This window comes from Thermobia domestica, chromosome 5 (assembly GCF_964235325.1).
Source record: "Thermobia domestica chromosome 5, izTheDome1.hap1.1, whole genome shotgun sequence".
In the NCBI taxonomy this organism is placed as follows: domain Eukaryota; kingdom Metazoa; phylum Arthropoda; class Insecta; order Zygentoma; family Lepismatidae; genus Thermobia; species Thermobia domestica.
This window is the reverse complement of record NC_137458.1, coordinates 67223200-67249076: the sequence shown is the minus strand read 5'-3', so window position 1 is coordinate 67249076 and position 25877 is coordinate 67223200. Positions and strand designations below refer to the sequence as shown.

The 25877-nt window shown below is 35.7% G+C and overlaps 1 protein-coding gene across 3 annotated transcripts in view; it reads right to left on the bottom strand.

Annotated features, from left to right (window-relative positions):
• Positions 1–9947, bottom strand: part of Ccs (Copper chaperone for superoxide dismutase) — a 34310-nt gene extending 24363 nt beyond the window's left edge. The window contains exons 1-2 of one of the 3 annotated variants that reach the window (XM_081758725.1): positions 9923–9947; positions 1975–2018 (exon numbers count right to left, since the gene is read on the bottom strand). In XM_081758725.1, the coding sequence (XP_081614851.1) occupies positions 1975–1989 (15 nt within the window). In that variant the 5' untranslated portion in view covers positions 1990–2018; positions 9923–9947. Of the gene's footprint in view, positions 1–1974; positions 2019–2770; positions 2883–9785; positions 9864–9922 lie in introns of those variants that run through there. The other 2 variants (XM_081758726.1, XM_081758727.1) reach the window with 2 other exon arrangements.
• Between the last annotated feature and the right edge of the window lie 15930 nt (positions 9948–25877).

Genomic DNA, 25877 nt, shown 5'->3' with positions numbered 1-25877 from the left:
GGATCTAATGACAGTCTTTGCAGTTGGACCGTGAATCTCCCCAACAGCTGATTGCCTTAACACTGTACGTTCACATGTAATTCCATATCGCGTGGACAGCTGATCATCCGTATCTATTCTAATGGGTTTACGAAAAAGTGGAAAAATTAAACGAGTTTTTAACCTTTGTCAAGAAAAAATTAGGGAAGACAGTACAGAAATATCTGGGAACTCAGAATAATAAATGCACTAAATTCACACTTTTGTGGAGTTCCTTGATGTCTGTCGTTGCCCCTTCTAAAAATTCGGGCTGGCTGAGTCTTTTTCAAGTTTATTGTTTATGAATTGAGTACATTTTTACATTTCTCTTATCGTAATTTTCTAATCATGAATATCGGTATCTTTTGCTTCAAAATTGTAGAATAATTCACGGTAAATTTGCATATCACCATGAATCGTAAATTCTGAAATGTTAATTGTAAATACAAGCCCATGAAGTTACAGATAAATGTAATCGTTACACGTAATTGAAATAAATACGTAGTTATAAAATACCAATAAGTAGCGGAAATAAAGTTCTTGAAAAATACAATTTCAAGTTATGTTGGTTGGTTAGTTTTGGAGTTTAACGACTCTTTTCAGCGCCTAGGCTATGTGAGATATGAACTTATAACTCAATGTGGGATCAAACCCACATGAGCGCCTATCAAAAATTGAAGTTGGGTCTCCTGCTCTGGAGGCGCGTACGCTAACCACATAGTCATGAGGAAGCTTTTCAAATTATGAATTTCATGTATACAAAAAAATAAATAGGTAAACATATTTTTTTTACAGTTTTTATTAACCTGAAGATCAGAATCGTGAATCCAAGTCAACTGTCAAGTCATTTAGAGTAGTTTCAAAACAGCGAAATACTCATGGATTCAGCAGGTTCCGCTCCCACTAAATTCGCGGTACTTCATATATATTATGGAGCTTACTCGTGGCTATATATGGTTAACAAATGGGATACTAGAGTTCGATTTACGGTAGAAGCACAAGTACTTCAGACTCTACGTTAAGCTCTAGGTTCAGGTAGAAAACAAGTAGTAGTACACGAGTTACTCATTTGCTAGAAACAATCGAAATCATACCTGAATTTTCATGCATCATGAAAACTTTACCATGTCCCTATTACACGTTAATAAATTTAATAAATTTACAAGAAATGTCTATTCATTACTGCTTAGTTTTAAATCCATTTAAAATTACACTGATCATTACTAAGTATGCACGTTTTTGGGTCTAAGTGAATTAATTTTACAGAATCGACTGAGAAATTCGAAATGAAAATTAGAAATGTGTTTAACGTCAAATGTTTTTGCCCTTTAGGTTAAGGGAGATGAATAATTAATTGGTGGAATGAGATTGTGGGAGGAAACGAGAATACCTTGAAAAAATTCATGGACACGATGTTGTTTACCACAAGCTTACTTGGCCGGAATTTAAACCAGGCATCCTACGCACCAGAAGTAACTGCTCTACCACTGAGCCACCGTGTCCTCGTTGAAAAATTCGAATACGAGGAAACAGGTTGAACAATGTTGCAACGTCAATTGTTCTCCAGTAGATCCAGTAGTTCTAAATGTAAGACATATACAGATTTATGATAGAACAATGGCAAATTCGCTGCTTTGCTTTCCTGTGTTTCAATCAATTATTCAGTGGAGAAGATATGTCAAAAACCAACAATAAAAAATCTTAAATGTTCATACATATGAAACATTATCATTTTACACGTGAACAAAAAAATAAATCTGTTATAAAGAATGAATATGTTACGTTATTTTCATATTAGAATGAAGCGATAACTTTTTAGTTCGTAGTGATGTGACTCCTCTCTTGTGGGAATCCAAGTGCCACTATCTGAGTATGACTCTTAATTAAATACATAATTAAAAATATTACTAGACAACTACAATACACAAATTCGAAAATAATTAACATTTATCTTACCTTGGTTGAAGACATTTTCCAATGACTGCTGAGCTCCTAAAAATCTAGTGAAAAAAAAGAGAAAAAAAAGTATTTATTTACAAAATCTTTAGTATGGAAGAGCGTAAAACTATATTGAGAATCACTGCACACATATATTTGAAATGTATATTATGTAACCATAAGCTTCCAAAATTACGAACAGACAACTACAAATACGATTCGATATTTCGTTCGTTGTCGAGTGACATTAATCAATGCACGATTCCTGTCAGAGGTTAAAAAGGGAACAAAATGTCGCATAAAGGAAAAACTAGTGTGATATGAAATGAAATATCTAAGTTTTACCTCCTATGGTTATGCCGGCAAGGTTAAAGAAGATGGTGATGATGAGAAATGAATGAAGTGGATAAAGTGGGTGGAAATGGGAAAACCCCGAAAAAACCCACGCATACGGTATTTGTCCGCCACAAAACTCGCTTGGCGCGAGCTGGGATCGAATCAAGGACCCCAAGCACTAGAAGTGAACGCTCTACCACCGAGCCATTGCGGCCCCTAGGAAAAACTAGTGTAATCAACATCAACAATTAACTTAGTTCCTTGTTATCTACTACTTATTATATCCTTTGATAATGTCCTTCTACAATGGCTGAATATCGACTTTTAATTTTGTTAATTCTAATTTTACAAATTTACCAAGCCAATAACTTTCATTATTTATTAATTTATTTCAGGGATGCAAATAACCAACAAAATTTTATTAGCCCAAGAAAGAAAGCTACTAGCCTACATCCCACAATAGAAACCATTTACTTACCTTCGGTATTTTAATAGTGATATTAAAAACTCGCCCGCAACGGTGAACCACTTGCCCCGGGCGTTATTTGCATCCCTAATTTATTTAGTTGATTCACAGACATTATACTTTATCTGGAATTACAACAAATACTGTTTTTAAACTTTTCCTCCGACAGACAAGGAATATATTTTCGATTCCATATTGCACAAACCAAAACACAGAAGCAAACAGTAACGAAATAAATATTTCTTTGAATTTGCTACGTGAAGAATAATCATTTGCAATTTCGGCAGCAGATATGAGGTACAACATTAGTTACTCGAAGCGGGTATGGTTTTTAATTGTAAGCCAAGAAATGGCTGGTTGGTAAACTCTTGATATCACATCGGTAGCAGTAAAAGAATATCTAATTTGAGTGAAGAATTAAGAAAAAATGTAACACAAAAACGCGAAGAAAATTATCAGCGTACGAAGAAGAAAAAGATAGAGAGATGGTTAAAGAAGTGAAAGCACTTAAAAATTTGGCTAATTAGAAATTCTTGAATGAAAAAAAAAAAAAAAAAAAAAAATCGAAAATGTGTCACAGCAGAAAGAAAGGGGAAAAAAAAAAAAGAACATTTGTGAAGAGTTTCTTTGTGTGGAATACCCAGCACTTTTCTCTTCATCTTACTACAAAACATTCCAGATAAACAGTTCATTAATCACCTTCCACAATGGGTCAATCTACAGAGCGTCTCACCCTTAGTTTGCAGTACAGGAGTAAATGGCAATGCTTTTCCTTATACCCATTGTTGCCAAACTTAGCATGAATTTTAGAAATAATTTTTTCTTACTAGATATGGATAGATTATTGTAGAACATTGTATTCTCTATCAAATAATATATTTTTCTCATTTCAAGAGGAATTTTCAAGTATTGAAATAAATTGAAACAGTGAAATCTTGCTAATGGCAAATTCTAACGTAGAATTAAATATATCACGTAATAAGTTCTCAACTATAAGAGATACAAAGTGAAACTTATACAGCTATTAACACCATTTGGTGCCAATGTTGAAAAAGTTTGCATTCAAAAAAAACTTTTTGAATTTTAAATTAAAAAATAAAACGTAAGAAAAAGTGCGTATACCATTGCAATGCAATATCTAAAAAGTTGACTAGTGAGAAACTTTTTTATTTTTCAGGTTAGATGGAGGTGCAAAGCGAGAAAAATATTGAGAAATGATTGAAGTTATTTTTAAAACATTTCGCAGATCGATATCTATCTTTATTTACGTTTTATGACTTTTAATATTAAAAGTCAACTTTCCAAAGCGCGCGCATCTGACCAGAAGAAAGGCAGTGACAAATCTGGTCAATGCTATTTTCCTCGTAATGTTTATTTTAATGTTAATGATGTAGAGTGTCGTGCTATACCGATGAGTATTCACTGTTGATGCTATGCGAGCACGAATCTATTGACCTCTTGGCCTGTACTGCTTAACGGAAGCATGATCGCAAAATCGAATCTTGGACCACACCTGCGAGAAACATTGCGTCAACACCACTCAATCTTACGTTTCACTTACTTCGCTCGTTTTCCTTGCGTTAGTTATACGAGTTATATTGAGTTGGTGTAATATTGAGTGTAATACCATATCTAATTATATAAAATATCAACTTCGATATTTCACCTCTTCATTATAAACTTCATCTCTAAAAAGTGGAATATGTTAATTTTGATACTACACTTAGAGAATAATTTTCGCCTATTAGGGTTCAATTAAGATCTTTCATGCAGAGACAAAATTAAAGAAGAGAAAACGCTAAAGAAAATTATGCGTGCTATCCTATTGTGTGGGGCAGGGGTACACTTACATTTTTGAAATATGAACTTCTATTAGGAAATTTACTCTTACTGCCTTAGAAGGTTTTCTAAGGGAAGAGTTGCATATGGATGCACATTCACTTTAAGAGGGCTGAGTATAACACGTGAACACTTAAAAATACACTATGCTACGTGCCCACTAAAAACACGAATGTTATCTAACCGAGTCGGGTCAGAAGCGCGGAAAGGGAGTCCGAGTGTAAGCGAGGTGCCCCCATAAAATAGAATAGCACCAAATGGTGTTTGCTGTAATGTTTCCGAATAATCCAGTCCTAGGATATACGACTCTATGCCAACGTCTGCAAAGTATCTAATCCGCACACGATGATCAACAAAAATGGCCGTCACTCACAAACGGGCTGAGATTATAACATTTAAAAAACAGTTTTGTGCTGCCAATGTATATGGTAACAGTATACTTAAAATTTAAAAAAAAATGAATAAATACAAGTAGTCAAACCAATAATAATAATAATAATAATAATAAATGATTGACTTCCATACATACATCGCACCACTATATTACTCTAACTGTTCCTACATGAATTGGCTTGTTCCAAAAAACAAAGAGTATCTGCGGTCTCAAGTCCAATGACGTTGTTTTAACTGTAGAATGGTGATTAATGTTAATCTCGAAGGTGAAAGCAAGAAATTGTGGCTTATGAGAAGTTTGAGTAAATAATGATGCAATGGGAGAACTTTTAGCCTGATATACCTAGGAGCGCAAAGCGGTTTCTTTGACTGCATAATGTTAAGTAACAAAAAATGTAGAAAATTGCTGCTCATTACAGATTTTTATGAAAAAAGTAATACGTGAGTAAAAATATATCGTGACCATGAAATATATCATGATTTGCTTGTATAAATAAGTGGAAATTTACATAATTGGTTTGAAAAACCGTTTGACGCGTTTCCGAGTGTTAAAGAGGGCGCACGAGCTCTGGTTTTTAGGCTAAATGAAACGAACAAACAAGAATGATAAATGAAACGAACGGTAATAGAACGACTAACACCAATGACCTCAGTGAGATGCGACTCGCGACAGACAGCTCTATTGATTTAAACGGCTCGACCATTCTGGAGGCGGTTATACAGTTATATAACTTAATATGTCTATTTATATAATTTTTTAGTGCAGACTGAGAACACAGGCTCGCCGACACATTCGTTATTTAAATATTTCAATTTTGATAACATTTAAAGTTGATATTTTGAACCATCATATTTTATAGCAGGGTTGGCTGGTTTAAACCAGCTGTTCTTTTTTTTTTTTTTTTTTAAAAAAAAAAAAACATCTGGTTTAAATCAAAAAACGAAAAATGTTCGTAAAAGTGTAAGTGTTCGTAAAATCTTGATGAACACACATTTGTGAATTATCACGTTTCACTCCCGTATATTATTCGTATTATATTCAGACCTGAATGCCCCAGTCAATACTCAAGGAGATTATACTACAAAAGCATTTTTTTAATATGAGTTTCTCAATGTCTCTTTTGTGATATTTTTATAGTTCGTTATTATTGTTATGCAATTGCAATCAAAGAAAAATTCTAAATATTATTTCGTTTTAATAATGTTTACTATTGATAAAATACATCAAAATGCCGTACTTTTTTGGGGGGAGGAGGGGTCAAACAACCCCACGAGAGGCATTTATTGAAATCAGAAGTATCTTTGGTATCTATTTATGTATAAATGGGTCAGAGCCAAAGTGGACTCAAATTCGTATCTGTATTCACTTTTCTTACTGATATGCAAATTAAGTCGTATTTCTTTAACTTGGACTAATAAAAGTCATAGTAAACTAACTTGGACTAAATTACGTAGTTCTTCTGTGCTCTGCAGTATTATGTAATTGCCCATATGTAATTCAGTATAATGGTTTCACTTCAGTAACTGTGTATCTTTCAGTCCTGAAGTGACTCTTGACAATTATGTAAAGACCAGTATGTAAAGATCAGTACAACGCATTTTTATCAGGAGTCCTTCATGAGTGACTCGGCAGACGTATCGCATTTGTGGCGAATTAGTACCAGTTTCGAGTTCAAATGGAGGACAATTTCTCTCGGATGTAAGACGAAAAGCGGTTTGGATTCCGCTTTAAGCTTATATGAGCCCTTCTAGCATAACCTGATTGCTGCATAATAACACCAAACGAAACAAACTTATTTCTATCCATATGTGATATAAAAACATAAAGCAAATTGTTTAAACCAAAAAAACCTGGTTTTTGCCAACGCTGTTTTATAGGCGATCTCTCATTCCTTGGTGCAGGTTACCTTTAAGGGAGTATAAGCGTTATGGTTATAAATACACCGTTCTTTCAAGAAATTCGATGTAAACCACCACCACCCCCCCCCAAAAAAAAAAAATATATATATATATATATATATATATATATATATATATATATATATATAAAACTAATCACCCAAAAATAAAAACTAACACAAATAATTCTCACACATTAAAACATCAGAAAGCAAAAATCTACGAACAGTTTTCGTCACCTTTTCCTCAGAGCAGCTAAAGAAAACTTCTTCCCAATACATCGTAAGTTTTATGTAGCAACAAGCTTTCTTGAGATGCGTTGAGGAAGAAATGAAAAGGCTTTGAAACTGTTCGCACATTTTGTGATTTTGAATCTTTTATTGTTTGAATATTTATATAATATTGTTAATACATATGCATTTCATCGTATACATTAGTAATTACATCTAGAAAGGAAACTCTTGTTCCCATATCACTCGAATGTGTGCAATAATTGGTACACATTTAATATCCGTGCAAAATGCCAGAAAATCAATTATTCGTACAAAAACATGCATGCAACTCTATCCACCACGACTCTGGAACTCACTAAAGGAATGATAAACACCTCTGATCAGAGATATAGATTGGGAGAGTGTACGGGGGCTAGAAAGGGAGAATAGACCAATAAGGAAATGGAAGGAAACACAAAGGATAAAGAAAGAGAAAAGTGACAAATTAATGAACTGGACAATTGGACTGTTAATACATGAGCTATGAGATAAATTATTAGAACAAATAGAAGAAAAAGAACAAGACTAGACAGATTTATATGTAATTTATATTCATATATTTAATATTATATATAGATTAATATTGTACACAGTTATATAGTTTTATACATGGTTCTATTTTATATTTTATTTTTATGTCTATATATATTCTTATATTGATGTATTTATAATCAGTTGTATTTGATACAGTCTGTTACTTTAGGGGTGCCCAGAGGGGGGGCTATGACGCAAACTGCGCCATTGAAATATTGGGGGGGGTAAAAATCTCTATAAATATATTTGAGGAGGTGTAAAAATTAATCGAAAAGAAAATTTTTTCATGGAAGAACATCTACGGATAGACAATTGGGGGGGTGCGTTATGGACATAAAGGGGGTGGGCACCACTGGTTACTTCTAAATCATATCTACTAGGCATCAAACGAAAATTAAAAGAAAGTTTTACGGTAACTGGTAAACTATAAACAAAGATGTTTGGAAAAGATAAATACAGGTGGGAGGGTAATGTCAGGGCAGGTGGCCGACAGATGACGCCCAGTGAAGTACGACTCAGGTGGTTTCCCATGCAAAAATGAAATTTAGTACTTTCACTTTTAGTATAAATGCCTATGCTCTGAAGATATCTCTTTTAGATAGTGTTTCATGAAGTCAACGGTAAGTTGTCGAAACCGTTACACTGTAATTTAGTTTTTAATAAATAGGCATATACTCTAGTCATAAGTGTTTAAAAAACATGCACCGTTTCAACAGGTATTGCGGTCACTACAAGAAAGCACGAAATTTATTCCAGTTCAGAGCAAAGTTAGTAGGTCCGTGCGGAGGTGAGCAGGCCCGTATCCAGAGGGGTCTAGGGAGGTCCGGCCCATAATTTTCACTGTAGACTTGCAAATGAACTATAATATAATGATGAACTATGATTAAATCTCCACCCTACATTTTTGGGCTGGCTACCGGCCTGGAGTTGAGTTCATATAAAGCAGGCATATTAGCGACAATGCTTATGCGCGTAAAGCAAGACAAGTGCGAAAAACACGAAACAACATTTGTTTGGTGGCCACTGGAATCTAGCTTTATTTTTTTTTAGCAAATTGCACTTTTTACGGTATTTTTATATTTATAAATCACTTACATTATTTTCTTCTACATAAGTAACTTTCCTTAGTACTACTCCTCTTTCTTTAGCTTGGCTAGATTGCATGTTTTATCTAGCCACCTAGCACACGTTAATATGTGTTTTTTGTGCTGTAGTTTTTATGCCATACATCCGGACACCGTATTTTACGCAAATCGACCAAGAACTGTAATTTTTCAACAATTACCTCTGACGGCCCCCTTGAATTTTATCTATATCAAGTGAAATATTTCATATCGACCAGTGCAAATCATTTAGCAGACAGTAAGAAGGAAACCAGTGAAATAATTTCTGGTGCTAGTTTACATTTTGGAAGATTTAGTTAAAATTCAATACATTGTAGGAAAAGACCTACTTATAAAAAACAAATTTCTGCAAGCGATAGAATTAGCTACAAAATAATACACACGTATTTTGTATTTATAGGTGTAGGGTTACTAGTGTAAAATCCTTATAAGCGCTTTACTACGGATACAATCACTGTATTAGAAACTATTTTCCATCGGTGGTGTATTTCTGCACAAGGTTCAGAAGTTGTATTTTTGTTTACAAGTGGAGCACTATTAGTATGAAACCATGACAAGAGGTACTGTTAAAACCCATTCGTTTTCATTACCTTTGCGTATGCATACACCCACCTTCGCTGACGCACCTGCTCCCTTCGCACGCTAGGGATCCCCAGCTTCGCCCTGCCCCGACTCGTTTACATAGCATTTGTGCTTATTAGTTGCCACTTAGCACTAGTTGTTTCTTGCACTCTAGATTTTATGCATACATCCGGACGCTGTATTTATACGTATATCACAAAAGAATTGTAATTTTCCAACAATTGCCTATGATTGGCCCCCTTGAATTTTGACTAGGCCATGTGAGATATTTTTACGTTGCTCAACGGAAATCATTTAGAAAGAGTAAAAAAAAAAAAAAAATAGTGAAAGCATTCTAAGTTTTGAACATTTCAAGTGGTGCGCTAAAAGTAATTCTGGACGTACTTGTTTACAATTATTTCGAGTAGTGTCCCAAAAGTAAACCTGTACGGAAACTGTTACACGTTAATTAACTTTTACAATGAACGTGTTGCTTTGCTTAGCAAGTAATTTAGATCAAATTTAAGGTTAAGTTAGCTTACTTTCCTTATTACGCTTACTAATGCTCATGTCTTACCTTTTCTTCTTCTTCTTTACAATACGTAAGAAAATAATGATCACAGTAAAAATGATTTTCCGCAAATTCTCCTCTGAGATTTTCATTTTGATTATAGTTGATATGTCATACACAAGTGGCAATTTTAGGACCAAACGCATCGTTCACGTAAGTTTTGTTTCGTCAGTAATTAAAACATTAATATATTCTAAAATTACTATTTCTATTTTGACAGCCAGTGCTGTATTTAAGGGGCGACTCCCGGGCTTAAGCCCCTTCTGAAATTTTATTTGCTATTTTAAATTAAATGAAATATCTTGCAGAATTTTCAAATTTTCAAGGGAGTTAGCAAAGCCCTCCGAAACAAAATTGTAAATACACCACTGCTGACAGCAAATCAAAAATACCTGAGCACTGGTGCAGAATAGCATATCATAAAAAGGGTAATTTGAGATTAAAATGAGTGAGTGATAAATTTCTTGGTTATTAGTTTCCACTGTTGGATCATTTGTGCACAGTGTAGGGAACCAGTATTTTATGTATACAAATGTAATGGTACTAGTGTCAAACCATTACAAGGGCTATATTGGTTCTTGTTCTTGTTTGCTTTCTTGCTCCGGCTTCCAAAATTGGGTTTAAAATGAGTGAGTGAATATAAAATACCACAGTGTAACAGAATAATTTCCGCCAGCAGAGTATTTCTGTACGATACAGGAAACCTGTATTTATGTTTAGAAGTAGGCCTGTCCAGCTCAGTGATGATGCCAGCCTTCATTTCTTTGGGGGGGGGGGGCAAGGGAGAGGCGGAGACATTTTTTGGGGGCAGCTTTTTTTGTAAACCGAAAACAGTAATTATATATTGCTAACCTATATTACAATCAGGGGTAAAAGTAGGTCTGAAAGCATACGGGAACGGTAGAGCGGCATGACGTCACGCTGTCCTCTGCCTATCTTTGCCCATTGTAATTTTTTAGGAACTAGGGGGCGCCATAAATATTTTCTGGAGGTGGTGGGACGGCATTTCACCGGGCTTTTACCCCTGATTACAATAGAAAATGACTGGGGTAGACTCTAGCAAGAGGGGACAACACAGGCGTCGGTCAGGCGGTCATCCAATATTTAATTGTGCTCCTCAAATGGAAGATTGACACAAATTGTTTGAAACATTTTATATCCGGTTTATTAGTTTAGAAATGTCAACAAAGTAGATACTTTCAAATATCTAGGATCAATATTAACAAACAGTGCCGGTCTGGCTAGGTCGGCTACTCGGCGATCGCCGAGGGCCCGAAGGGCCCGAGAGCCTTTGGGAGGGCCCGGACGCATAGGAAAATAAATATTTAAAACTTAAAAAGTAACTTAATTATCAGATGTTTAGAATACAAAAACAGAATTAACTACTGATAATTTTAAAACACAACAACAAAGTTTAATGTAACAATTTGAAAACCAGTTAAAAATCAACCAGTACCAGATTTACACATAAGAAGGTATAGCTTAAGGCGCCACTCTTGTAGGGGCCCCCAAAATATTAAAAAAGTAAGTTGGATATATTGACATTTTTTCCTATCTTCCTATTTTTTCCTATGACATTAGAAAATGAGTTCAACAATTGGTGCTGGAAAACCGAAGAGCAGAAAAGAAAGAGAAGAACATTTCAAAAGAAAACAAACACTTTAATTTTTCATATTTTCGTCGTTCTGCTGAGAGTGAACAAAAGAAAAGTTCTGATTGTTTTTCAAGTACAGGTGAGCAAAAGTAACTATAATTGTAACAGCAGACAGTGTTCGAATTAAATTTCCGGACGAGCGAAAATTGCTTACATTATTGTGTGTGAGTTAGAGACAAGTGTGTGTTTGTGTGTGCGTCTCTGTGTGTATGTGTGAAAGAGGGAAATACTTATTTAAGCAGATATATTACGTAGTTTCTGTGATACACGACGAGGATATTTTTATAAGGGGGACTTTTCCGTCATCAGCCAGTCACTTCGAACACTGCATAAGGGTAAGGCCACACTAAGAGTGAGCGAGCGGCAAAAAATAATTAGATTTAATGTTATTCAAATGAGTTATGCCACATTGCAAGAGAGTGAGCGACAGACATCGGCGCAAATCTGTCTTCAACATTGGGGGGGATTTTTTTTTTTTTTTTTTTTTGCGATGTTCAAAATATTTATGCAGTTGAGAAACAATGCTGTGGAGGATCAGGAGAGCAAAGTTGTCTTCAACATTGGGAGGCGAGCAGATTTGAGGCTTATTCTGAGGGAGAGAGGGGAGATACTCTCATATATATAGGAGATTAATCTGATTTCTGAGGTGAACCTGTTGTATATTATACATTAGGCGATGTACCAGTGGTCGTAGCCAGGATTTAATTTGGGGGTCAGGTAGAAGTTAATTTCGGGGGCGTCCGGGAGTCCTCGCCCGGAAAAGTTTTGGCTAAAAACGCGATTTTAGGCTTACTTTTTTACAACTTTTCCAAATTTCGGGGGGACAGACCCCCGGACCCACACCCTGACTACGCTACTGCGATGTACAGGAAGTAGTGATACTATTAGTATTACAAATCAGTGTCGTGAACACATTCTGAAATCTGAATATATGCATATTTATAATTGGTATGTTTCCACTTAGGCATCCACAAAGATCCACATTAAAATTTTAGGACACTTGTTCTAATAATGATTCCCCAGAAAACACATTTCAAATCTGATTATTGGGGGGAGAGTCCCACCCACTTCAAAGATTCGGGGACATGTCCCCTTCACTCCCCGGGATTTGCGCCAGTGGTTGCAGAATAGGTTTCATTTCTCGAGAGACAAATTTGGTTACTGAAGAGAACGAATGTGGCTTATGAGTTTGTTTTAAGTCGATTTTTTTTTTTTTTTTTTTTTTTTTTTTTTTAGAAAGCTATCTATTGCAGAGATCCTCATGTCAGAAATTCCTCTATGCAGTATATGCAATATATAGGACTACCACCTTTCACCTGGACAAATCCCGGACATATTGAGAATTGAAGTCATGTTAAAAAATAGACATGTAAAACGGAATTCCGTGCAGTGGTTCAGCCAAGATTTAATTTCGGGAGGGGTCATTCAGCTAGATGTCAACTTTGGGGAGAACCGGGGTCCTCCCTCGAAAATTTTTGAATCAAAACGCGATTTTAGGTTTTATTTTAACAACTTTTACAAACACATTATGATAATGGTGAATCTTCTAAATTCGTTACATTTTTGTCAGTATTGTTAGATATGTCAACAAGCAATTTCGATTGCAAAACAAAATTTACAGTGCGTTCCCTTCTAGGACAGTGGTGCAAATTCGAAATTTTGTTTCTAGCTGTAGTCATGCTAGATATGTTTTCAGTTACTTCTCCTGTGTCCATCTTTCTCCAAAGCAAGTCTTTAGACTACGCAAAGGCCTGGCAGTCGGTAGATGCACTATTAGATGAAATTAGACGAAAAAGAAGTGTCAAAAATTTTAAAAGATTGCATGGCAAATGTAAATCCCCTGGTTAAAGACATCAAAGCTTATTTTAGGAATAGGGAAATTGATATAGAAGGTGATTTTCCAGAAAAAAAGAATTCCCAAGGTGAAGAAACTGCCTTGTGAACAAGTTTCTGACGAGGCTAGAAATTTGTCACATAACCAGAAATAAAAAGCACTATACTTTAACATTCTCGATTATACGAGTAAAAGTATAGAAGAACAGTTTGTACCCAACAAGACTCTACTGTTTGTTTGTTCCTTGTTAGATCCAAAAAGGTACGAGGATATAGTTGCAATGGAGGTAGATTTTCCAGATGATTGCTTGCAAACTGTTTCTCAATTAGCAAACGTGAATAGAAGTGAGTTGTTAGAACTGAAACAGTTTGCAAGCCAGTATCGTAATTTGAATGCAGATTTTAGTGACAAGTCTGAACAACCAGAAAAGAAAGTGTAAATTTGTGAGAATTACAAGTAATGATGGTGATGGAGATTCAGATGAAAGTGTGACATCTGAAGAAGAATCTGAAGATAAAAAGAAAAAGTCTGAAACTCAATGTGGTACTAAAAGGAAATGTTTCAGATGTCTCTCATCTGCATTTCTCATTCTCTATGAACTATCGTCACAGTCTGGATTATTTAGTAATTTATATACTGTGTTTAAATATATAATGACCATTCCATTCACTCAGGTGACTTGTGAACGAGTTCTTTCGAAATTGAAAACTGTAAAAAACAGACTCAGATATTCGTTAAGCGAGAACTTACTATCTCCTTTAATGTTGTAGAATGTTGAGAGAGACTTATTTATAAATTTGGACAAAAATAAAGTCATTGATGAAATTGCGGTGACAAGCGAAGTTTTTAAAAGAAAAGTAATGTATTGATATATTCCTGATACTGTGTAATTCCTGTATGTGTCTGAGTCATTTTCAATTTTACAATCATGTGCTTTATGATATTGTAATCATTTATTAGTAGTAATCAATAATTTGCCTATTTGTATTAATATAAATCTAGAATAAGCTTCACTTTGTTAGTGCATACCAATATTTTCGTCTTTATACAGTTATGTGATCATATAAATGTTGTAATACTCGTTAAATATTTGTCATTAGTTCTCATAGAATAAAAAAAAAAGTTTATAACTATGCGGGATTCGCATAATTTTGCCATATCAACACATTTCTCTTTATTTCACTCATAGCCTCATTACATCATATAGTACAATGCTGAACTGACGCCGAAACCTATATCATGAATTATATCTACGTTATATTGCTTAAGTATGTTTTACCTTGTCATTTATCGTAACATAGATAGATTTAAAATACTCCAGAAACTTTTTTTTTCCATAAACAAACATTTAATCATTGTTGTAAGTACCGATGATACACTGTGAAAAGTTTCTCGATCAGGGGGCCCACAACCAACTTTAGCCGAGGGCACGTGATTGCTCCAGACCGGTACTGTTAACAAACCAAAACCATATCCACAAACAATTAAATGTCGACTGAAATAAGTGAATTCGTGCTTTTATTCAGTACAAAATGCTTTGTCTTCGCAAACTGTGTCAAAGAATTTGAAGCTTAAAATATATTAAAACGATAATTATGCCTGTTGTGCTTTATGGTTGTGAAACAAGAAACATGGACGCTTGCTCTGAGGGAAGAACGGAGACTGACAGTATCTGAAACTCTGAGACGAATATTCGGTCACACGAAGGACTGAAATGGGGAATAAAGGAAACTTTATAAGAGAAACTGCATCATTTATAGCGTTTAACAAATTTTGTTCGGGTTATCAAGACTCAGGTGGGTAGATCATGTAGCCAGAATGAAAGAAACTAGGAAAACTCAAAATTTTAATTGGAAATCGAATGAGAAGTTTGTGGCTGAAGTTTTTAGTAGTAATCCTTATAAATTAATTTCTACTAGGTTTTTCTACAGCACTTTTCAAGAACACAATGCAAAAACTTTGAAACTAAAGCCCATAGCAATACATATTCCACAGCTCGCTCAATATATATATGTCACATAAAGTTCAGAAAAAAATAATAAATGTGTTGGCATAGATAGTACTGGACAAAATAAGAAAATAATATTTTATGAAAGTAAATCATAGTTTCTTTGCTTGAAAACACACGAAACACGAGACTCCTTTGGTGTGGAAAATTTGCCAGTGGTTGTGGCATTTGTGATATATATATATATATATATATATATATATATATATATATATATATATATATATATATATAAAGATATATATAAAGATGCATTAACATCTATCGGATCTTTTTCAATTATAGTATTGATCACCTAAAGATATACAAGAAATGGCCTGAAGCATGGCGTCCGCAGGGGGGTCGACCGACCCCCTGGAATCTAGTGAATACAGGCTGATTTCTCTAAAATAAGAAATAATTGTTTCAAACAAAAAATGTATGTATTTTTTAAAGAAAGAAGGATGTTTATAAAACCGGAGCTTCATATATATACATAAAACATCTTATCTACGCATTTCCACTTGTGTGCTAGTTATATATATATATATATATATATATATATATATATATATATATATATATATATATATATGTCGACCTGATGCACAAATGTAAAATGCTTATTATGACAATATCTTGAAATTGTTTTCTTGGCACTCAAGAACAGAGTGCTTTGATCTGCTATACCTCTTGGTGGGTCTTTCAAGTCAAATGTCAGGAAAACAAGGTAGCATTACTCCGTCCTCCCAAGTGACCAAAACTTCTTCGAAGGAAGAGAAGGAGACACTCATCGTTAAAAATATGCATTTCTCTCTCTCTCTCTCTCTCTCTCCCTCTCTCAATCTCAATCTCTGCGTTGTTTATATGAAATCCCTACAAACACGTGACTTGGGTTTGGTCGAGTGCACAATTGAAAATAAATACTTGAATTCAGCGGGCGGTTTCTTCTATAAATCGAACAAAGGCGTTATTTGTGTGTTCCCAGAAGAGCAACGACAAGTACGCAAAAAGGAACATCTTTAAAAATAAAGGGGGGACATGAGTTCGCTGGCTTGAGGCTGACTCATTCTTTTTTCTTTGTTGAAACAGGGAAAGAGACGATATTTATTGCCTCCCTCTCCCCCCTTTCCCGTATTCAAAAGCAAGACCCATAAAACTATGACCTGCTGCCTGTCACCAATAATGGCTGCTCGCTAATCCATATTTCAAGGTTGGGTAAATGACATGCCTACCAAACTTCCTTTGTATGAAACTTGTTATTTTCGACTGAAAAGAAGGGATGCTCATAAAATACATCATCTGTTGCCAGTTGGGCATTATAAATCTCTAATTGTTGTAGCTAGTCAATGTTTCAGGTAAAAGAAGTTAAGTTAGTTCAGTTGAGTTCTTAACTGTGTGGAAACTAGTGCTCTCAACGGGTCGGGTCGGGTTGAAGACCGACCCGACCCAACCCGTGATCCGATCCGATTGACCTGACCCTACAACCCGACCCGTTTGTGATCACTATGGTCACGACACTGGGTGAACGCCAAAATGCACTCCCATTGGGAATTAAACCCGGACCACGTGTACCGAAGTCTTACACGTTAACCACTAGCTAGATCAAGCAGGGGATTTGTATATACATCTTAATGAATAATTGGCACTTTTGAGGTTTGGTTATTTCTTTTTATAACTGATACCAATGTCCGACGTGGGAGAAATTTATTTATTTATTTATTTATTGCTTTAGTTCTATGTGACGCAATTTTTATTCAAGGTCAGTGTTCTCACCTGCTCGGACGGCAGGGGGTCTTCTCGGAAGGCAGTAGCAAGAGTCTCTTGGCGGAGACAAAAGGAAATCGTTTAACTACAATGATAAGGTTTGAGGAAACGGCTATTTTTTCCAACCCTTCAACTTTCATTCCAAAATAGGTTCTTATGATTCCGGGACCCGCGACACTTTGATTTTTCTTTCTCGGTAATTAAAACGTATTTTACAGTATATATAGTTGCAAGTAAGAAGATACACAATATAAATGTTGTAATTTAAAATTTAAAAATACAGTATGATAATTAATTATAAAGTACTAATTTTATTTCATCACTTTCAGCCCAACAAATGAAATTCAAACAATTCACACCCTGGGTCTTGGTCATCAATCCTGCGTCTTATTCTTTGTTTTGCACAGTCAAGTCTTGGTCCTGCATTTCGTAATCTTGGTGGTCTTTCATGCTATACAAGAGCCAAGAGTGCTCGCCTCATCGGTACAAATGAAGACCAAGTGTGATTTTGATTATGGTCTTTCGTACTATACGGAAAGCAAGAAAATATGCTCATCGCTACTTTGTGATCACCAAAACAAGGCCAAGAGCAAGATTACTATGCACTTCGTATTGCATATCCAATCTTTATCTTATTCTTGTATCGATGTTCTTGGGCTTGGTGAAATAACAGGAAATATTCAGTTTGAGATCCCTCGATCCTGCACCGAGGCTAAGGGATATGGTGACCATGAGAATGAATGCAATGGTGGAATGAAGAAAGTGGGAGGAAACAGGAGAACCTCGAGAAAACCCACTACACGGCGTTTCTCCACCACAAAGCCCACTTAGCACAAGCTGGGATCAAACCATGGACACCATGCACCAGAGAAATTCTCTACCACTGAGCCACCGCGGCCCTGCTTGGGCTTGATTGTCCATATCCAATCTTTCTTTTGGCCTTGCTTAAACAACTTCTAGTTTTGTTCTAAATTCAGACTCCTTATTGGCGTAGATATTAATATTACAGACAATTGGTAAAATCAATCTTCCACATTTAAAAATTAAAGTACACACAAGTACAAAAATAAGCATTTACCATAAAAACACTAGCTGCAAGTATTCAAACTAGATTTATGGTTTCTATAAAAATCAATTGAAAATTGCTATTTTTAATCAGGCAGCTAGTGAAAAACAGCAGCTTTCGACTCCAGCCGAGTTTAAGCTCAACCTAAACTCAGTTGACCAAAGTGAACTGACCTGACCCGACTGACCCGACCCGACAATCCGACCCGAGCTGACCCGACCCGTTTGAGAGCACGTGGAAACCGCTTGTTGATATTTGTTTCCAATTTATTTTAATTTGTGCGTTTCCAATTTATTTTAATTTGTGCGTTTCCAATTTATTTTAATTAAACTAATAATAGCCTTTTTCTGCTCCGACAATGGACAGGAAAAGGAAAAACAAACAAAAATTCAGTGTTGGGTAAGTTACTTGTAAAAATGTAACGCGTTACAAGTTACTTTACTTTCTCTTAAAATGTAACGCGTTAGTAACGCGTTACTTGCCTCAAAAAAGTAACTGTTACTTTACTTCGAAAGTAACGCGTTACTAACGCGTTACTTTTAGGTCCGAAACTTTGAATATGTGGAAAAAATCTTATTACTTCAGTTTTCCGTACTGATATTACTACCACTATTATTATTATTATTATTATTATTATTATTATTATTATTATTATTATTATTATTATTATTATTATTATTATTATTATTATTATAACGACACTGTGTATAAACATGGATGATAGGCGGTTTATATATGAATACTAAAAAAGTAGTTGATTGCCAACCTCGGTAGTCATGAAGTCTAGGAGTAAAGGACATTGTTCACGAGCTTCTGAATTTGGGTTGAGGGTATAGGTTGAGTATTCGGGCTCGAGCCAAACGTTGTTAAAAGTTATAGGGCACTGGCCAAATATCTTCAAAACTGCTCGGCCCGGGTTTAGAATTGTCAACGACTCGAGCAGATCAGCTCACAGCTCATTCACTATCGACTCAAACCGAGAAGTGAGTTGAGCCAACAACTCACCCAACCGAGCCGGCTAGAGAGAGCCCTTCGCTCAGTTGAGTCGAACCGAGCAGATAGCTTATCCCAACCAAGCCAGCTCGAGCCGATGGTTCACCCCAAGCGAGCCGGCTCGAGCCATCGGCTTAGTTAAGCCAAGCCGAGCTAAGTTGTTATAGAAAATCTCTTGTAGTCTCGCTATCGAGACGAGACGAAATGCGAGCAGTGTCCCCTCTCGTGAGCAACACTAAAAGTATTCCATATCACTGTTTAGCTTACATTTCTCATGGCTTTCGCTTTCCAGTGTAATCAGCCCATGATTTCAAAACGAGTTAAAACGAGCGAGCCACTTATCAAACTCGACTCGATTCGAAACTCGACGCCAAAAACAGTGAATCGGTTCGGAACTCGACTCGAGAATATTACTTTTGACTCGACTCGAAACCCGACTTGGATTCGAGTCGATTTTTAGCTTGACTCGTGGCCATCCCTATGCGTTAGAAAAAATGGTTGCTTATTATTATTCTGCTAAACTAATTATATAATAATAACAATGTTGCTATGTAAAATTAAAAATACAGAATATGGAAAAACATTACACTACAACTGACGAAATTATAACACATGAACTAGGGGTGAATCAAAATTGCCAATAACTAAAATCGATACATGCTTTTGAGAAGTTAGTTGCTCCAAACTCTATAATCAACGGGACTTTAGGATATGCAAACTGATCTAAAAGGACCCTAATATTACATACCATCAACATTACATCAATAAAGTAGACCTGCTCATCAGAACACCGTTTATTCATATTAAACCCTTACTGAATGTCATTCATTATGGCAACCTAATTGTTGATAAATATTTCCCGCCGGGGCACCACTTTACTTTTAAATTCTGTTCAGCAGTGGCGTACTTACGATTTTGTTTCGGTGGGGCTTTGCCTTAAAGTGTGAAAATTCTGCAAGATATTTTATATGCTTTACTATAGTAAGTAAGATTTAGGGCGGGGGTCTTAAGCCCGGAAGCCTCACCCCTAAATACGCCACTGCTGTTCACCATCATCAGCTTTTAAGAAAAAGTATTCTTTCAAATGTTCGAATGATAAAATATTTTCGTTCTCCATCTTTATAAAAACAACACCATTCAAAGTAAAATAGACTACTAGTACCATTTCACTCGTAGTTCACTCGCTGAATGTATTGATTTGGAGCTGTCAAAATCTAAGACAAAATCTTCCAGGTGCTTGCAATCAGTACACGTGATTTCCCTGAGGCTGTCCTCATCTTCCAAAAGCAGCAAGTAGCACTATATTTTGTTATGTAAATAAACAAATCAAATTGTATTTATGAATGTATTTGCAAGCCTACCAACGTAACGTTCGTAAGGCGAAACGGGAAAATGCAAATCGAGATTTCCCGTTCCGCCTTGCATTAAGATGAAAAGTGATAACAGGTTTTACATGCTAATTTCATTGCTAGAGGTCATAAGGCGAAACGGGAAAAGGCGAACAGTGCAGGAATTGTCGGTCACTAACATCGTTCATGCTCCATTGTTCCATTCTGAGAAATTCACTTACAGGAAAGTAACATTTGTTTCCGAAAAAAAATATTCATATATCATAGCGCTATGCATATATTGTAGTTACTTAAATGTAACGCGAAAAAGTAACGCAAACTAGGTACGTTACTTAAAAATTTGTAACGCGTTACCGTTACAGTTACTTTGGAAAACATGTAACGCGTTACTAGGAAACGTTACTTAAAAGTAACGCGTTACAAGTAACGCGTTACTTGCGTTACGTTACTTCCCAAGACTGCAAAAATTGATATATTCTTAAAAGAAACCTTTTCTAAAGATACTTCTTCTGCAGTAAGTGTTGGTGCAAAAGTAGAGTTATGTGATAGTGGAGTTATCAAATGACAGCTAAGTGAGTGTATTTCCCCCCAAATATCCCAAATTGATTCCACATTTTCTGACAGTATTTTAAGTGATGTGATCAGTTATGATACTAAATGTATTGGGAATTATGTTGGTTTAAATGCCTAAGCATGTTTGTCGGACATTGACAGGTATAATCTCCTAGTATCTCCATGGCAGCCTAGCCAAACATATAATTTTAAACAAGATGCTGTGACTGGAAGCGCGTCCTTTTCTATACAAATGGTTTAGTCAGTTTCTTTGGCTTTCATAGTCTAGAAAGCTACAGGGAGGGCTGGGTAGGCATTGTGTTTTATTTTGGCCACCTATAAAAAGGGGATTTCAGGGGTCTTTTATTGTAACTCCATTCTAAAAGTACAATGACTTTTTTGCCTGTGCTCGTTCACACGAAAAATCTGAATGGCACATCGCATCCACTGAACGTGTTCAAGCTTTTTCAAACGTTATGACTAATACTGCTTGTAGACAATCCAAGGAAGCTTGAACAAGATCATTCAATCAGCGGCGGCTGCTAAAGGGGAGCCAATGTGCCGTGGCACTACCACAAATAATACAAAAAATAAAGTAAATAATATTTGCGTCTTACTAAATAACGAGCTTTTTAATTTTATGCACAATACTTGACTTGCAACGTCATCATTGCTCACGAGAAGCTGGTTTGAGTCGCGCTCAGTGATTGATTGCGTTCAGAATTTCTCGCACCAAGGATCTTATAAAATAGAGGATCTGCCCTTACAACAAAATCTTGAAGCCACACGTCACAGTCTCGCCACCCCTACTCTGCCCACTCCGCCAAATAGGATCGCAATGTTTTGAGCCAACAATCATGGCGGAAACGAAAGTAGCCCATCAGACGATGGCAGAAACGACAGTAGCCAATCAGACGTGCCGATGCTCGGTTGTTTTTTGGCTTCATCGATTTAATAGGATGAATATACATATGGGCAGATTCTCTATTTATAACATCCTTGACTCGCACGCTAGCTGTACTTCGGCCTATCTCTACTCTGTTCGTGTCAAGTTCTCCCGTGCTCTCCCGACTGTTCTAAAAATGGTTTGTGCGCATGCTTGTTAGTTGGAGAGCAGGAGAAAAGTACGGAGAAATAACTAGCGTTTTGTGCCACGACCGAAGGTGGCTCGAAGTGGGAGATTTTTTTCGTCTTAAGTTTTGATGCTCTAGGAAAGGGGACTTCGGTTTGGAGTTAAGTCGCCTGGAATTCTAATACGTGACTCCTGATGCACTTGTTCCTATTGCAGTGTTTCCAAACTAGTTACTTATTACATATCAATATCTACCATCTAGATTTGACCCTCCCAAAAATCGATTTGGAGTTTATTTCGTTATTGTGTTGTCAACCCAGGTATGATCCCCCTCCTGATTGAAACATAAACACATTGTGCGCCTGAGTGTTTGTGGTGTTGAATGTGGTGTGTCTATGTAAATTGTCAATTATATATTTTTACCAAGTTTTGATGCTGAGTATTTAAGTGTAGCAGGGGTGGAACCAGAACCGACTTCTGGGGGGGCGGTGGGTTGTCATACTGCTATTTAGAGCTACTTTAACAGCTTCAAACTCTGAGATGGGTTTTATTTATATGTATAAAATAAGAAAGTTTATTCTTCTGGAGGAGCGATCGCCCCGATCGTCCCCCCTGGATCCTCCACTGAAGTGTAGTGCTGTTTTATTCTTTCTCTATATTTGGAACTACTTTTCGTGAAACCATAACAATACATTAAGATGAATGCGGCAAGTAATTCAGTGAAATATCAGTTTTCATCCCTATCATATGACGACAAACTAACTGGAAGCAGGAAATTTAGGAAAGCAAATGCCAAATTTAAAATTGTATGTTAAGCAAGTGATCCGTAATAAGTCAAGATTGCATCGATTTAACATGAACATATAAGTGAAAAACAGTTCGAATTTGTGGTTGTGATGTAGCCAATCCTTTATTTTGTTTTCCGTGTTTTGTTTGGGGAAGGAGGTCGCAAGCTGGACAAAATCTGCTTTATGTTTATAATAAGTTAACTGTAGGTACAAACAACTTCATTCTAAATAACTGTCTCTCTCTCTCTCTCTCTCTCTCTCTCTCTCTATATATATATATATATATATATATATATATATATATATATATATATGTGTGTGTGTGTGTGTGTGTGTTGGATTTAGCGCCCATATCTGCATCAGACTTTCTTCACAAATCTATCTCATATTTGGTACTGGTTAAGAATAACTCGTCAAACGAATAGTAAATTTACTGTTAAAATGTGTATGAAAGAGGATAATTTTATATTATTGCAAGTTTCGATCGAACTGGAGGATATTAAAACTGAAATTTCATACATGAAACTGAAATTTGGTTATTCACAACTGCATATTCAATATGTATGACCTAGAAGGAGAAAAGGACTTTAAAATTTTAGAAATTATGTTATTTATTCCGTATAAGTCAATTTTTATCTTGCCAGAGTTAAATATCTATAAAAACACACATATTTATTTTTAGTGAGTACGGAAATCTGATTTTGTCAAATTCGGCGACCGAAACAATTGCAGGTGCCTATATGTGTATACGCTTCTTCAAAACATTTTTGCTGGCGTTAAAAGCTGGTTGTTTGACAGCTTGTGAGAATAGCTCATAAAAATGGACGTAATGTTGCTGATTGTCCGTAAGCTCCTATTGTTATTCTGCAGGGCATAATATCCACAATTGCTTACATAAGATAGAGGAATACATAGTATTGTACTTTAAAATCTCAACTTTCAAAGTGAAATACACACTATAATACAAGAAAGTCAACTTGTTATTTGTAAAACAGGACTAACAAACTAAATGGAATTCTCCAGACCTTGTCCGTTGCTTCCGAAATATTTTGAATCGATATTTCCAATCCAGGGTCAATACATCCATGGAATGGAAGCACTAATTTTTATAGATAGTAAAACTTAACCGTAGCGAAGGATTTTGGTATATCAAATTTTATGTAGAAATTATACTAATGACTAGAGCAAACCACATTATGCTTTATTTTTTGTTTAATTGTGCTTTATTTTTTCAAATTATGATTTATTGTTTGTCAAATTATGCTTTATGTTGTATTTATCGATCTAGAAAAGGCTTTTGACTGCGTGGATTGGGAATTATTGTTGGGAGTTCTAAAGAAGATAGGGTTGGAATGGAAAGATCGAAGACTCATAAGAAAATTATACATGAATCAACAATTAAGTGTTAGGATAGGGGAAGAACTGACGGAAGAGAGTCCAATTGGAAGGAGAGTTCGATAAGGATGCTGCCTCTCGCCAACACTATTTAATGTCTATCTAGAAGAGATAGTGAAAAAGAGTTTACATGATGATGACGGCATTTTGGTAGGAGGCAGAATGATTAGATGCATAAGATTTGCAGATTATATGGCGCTTGTTGCAGAATCTGAAAAGGGAATCAATAAAATGTTAGAAAACTTGAGGATGGGCTTTGAAGAATATGGGATGAAAATAAATGTTAGAAAGACAAAAACCATGGTGATTGGAACGAAGAGGTCTGTGTCAAATATAGAAGTGGGAGGGAATCAAATAGAACAAGTTAATAGTTTTCGATATCTGGGTAGTAATCTTAGTAATGACATGAAGTGCGAACGTGAAATAAAACAAGAAGAGGAAGAGGAAGAGAAGGGGGAGAGAAGAGAAACTCGTTGGGTCATTGCCTAAGAAGAAATTGTATCATGAAGGACGTCATAAAGGGTATGGTGGCGGGAAAGAGAGGCAGAGGGCGAAGGAGACTACAATTAATGGATGATATAAAAACAGAAAGATCATACGTGAAGACGAAGAGGTTAGCGGACAACCGCGGAGCATGGAAGCTTCTCAGCTGCTGCAAGTGACTTGCCAGTAAGGGCAGAATACCTATGATGATGACGATGCTTTATTGTTACTTTGAATCACTCTTTTACATTAATCGTTATATAAGTATAATATTTACTATACATTAAATATTCTAATTATCTTGATGTATTTATTAATATTTCATGCAACCATTCCAAAAGATGCCATCAAAAACTACAGAAGGCGCTCAAGATCAAGAGGTACACGTAGTGTGGAGTTCTAGCGTACTATTCATTATTGGCGGAAAGTTTCCTTCTTTTCCTTTTTTTTTTCTCCACATACAAAAAAAAAAAAAAAACACTCCGAAAAGTTGACAGAAATAAAAATAAGCTTTGTTGCACCCACGAGGAGACTCAAGGGGAATTAGATCCTTGTGGCCGACCGGTAGGATTTTTAGTGTTTTGAGGTTTTAATAATATTGCTTTTATTATATATATTTATAAAAATTGTGAATAGTTTGCTTACTTTTTAAAGTAAGTTTATGCAGTATTATGAAGTAGCTGTACATTGTTCGGCGTAAGCTCTAAACTGCGATAAACAAAGCCACGTGAAACTAAATCTCGTTGATTTGCTGTTGTCCTACCGACGCTTGTACTCCTCCGCAAAATAGTTTATATGATTCGATTATTACGTTCACTATGAAGCTTCATATAAAACTGCTACATTTTATTATAAATGACAAAAATATAATAAGGATTATCTAATAATACTGCAATCAAGTGTGGTTAATGAAACAATAGAAATAAACACTAAGCATGCGCAGTAATTATGGCGCCAACTCAACTGTGGACGCGTGTTCTGCTTTT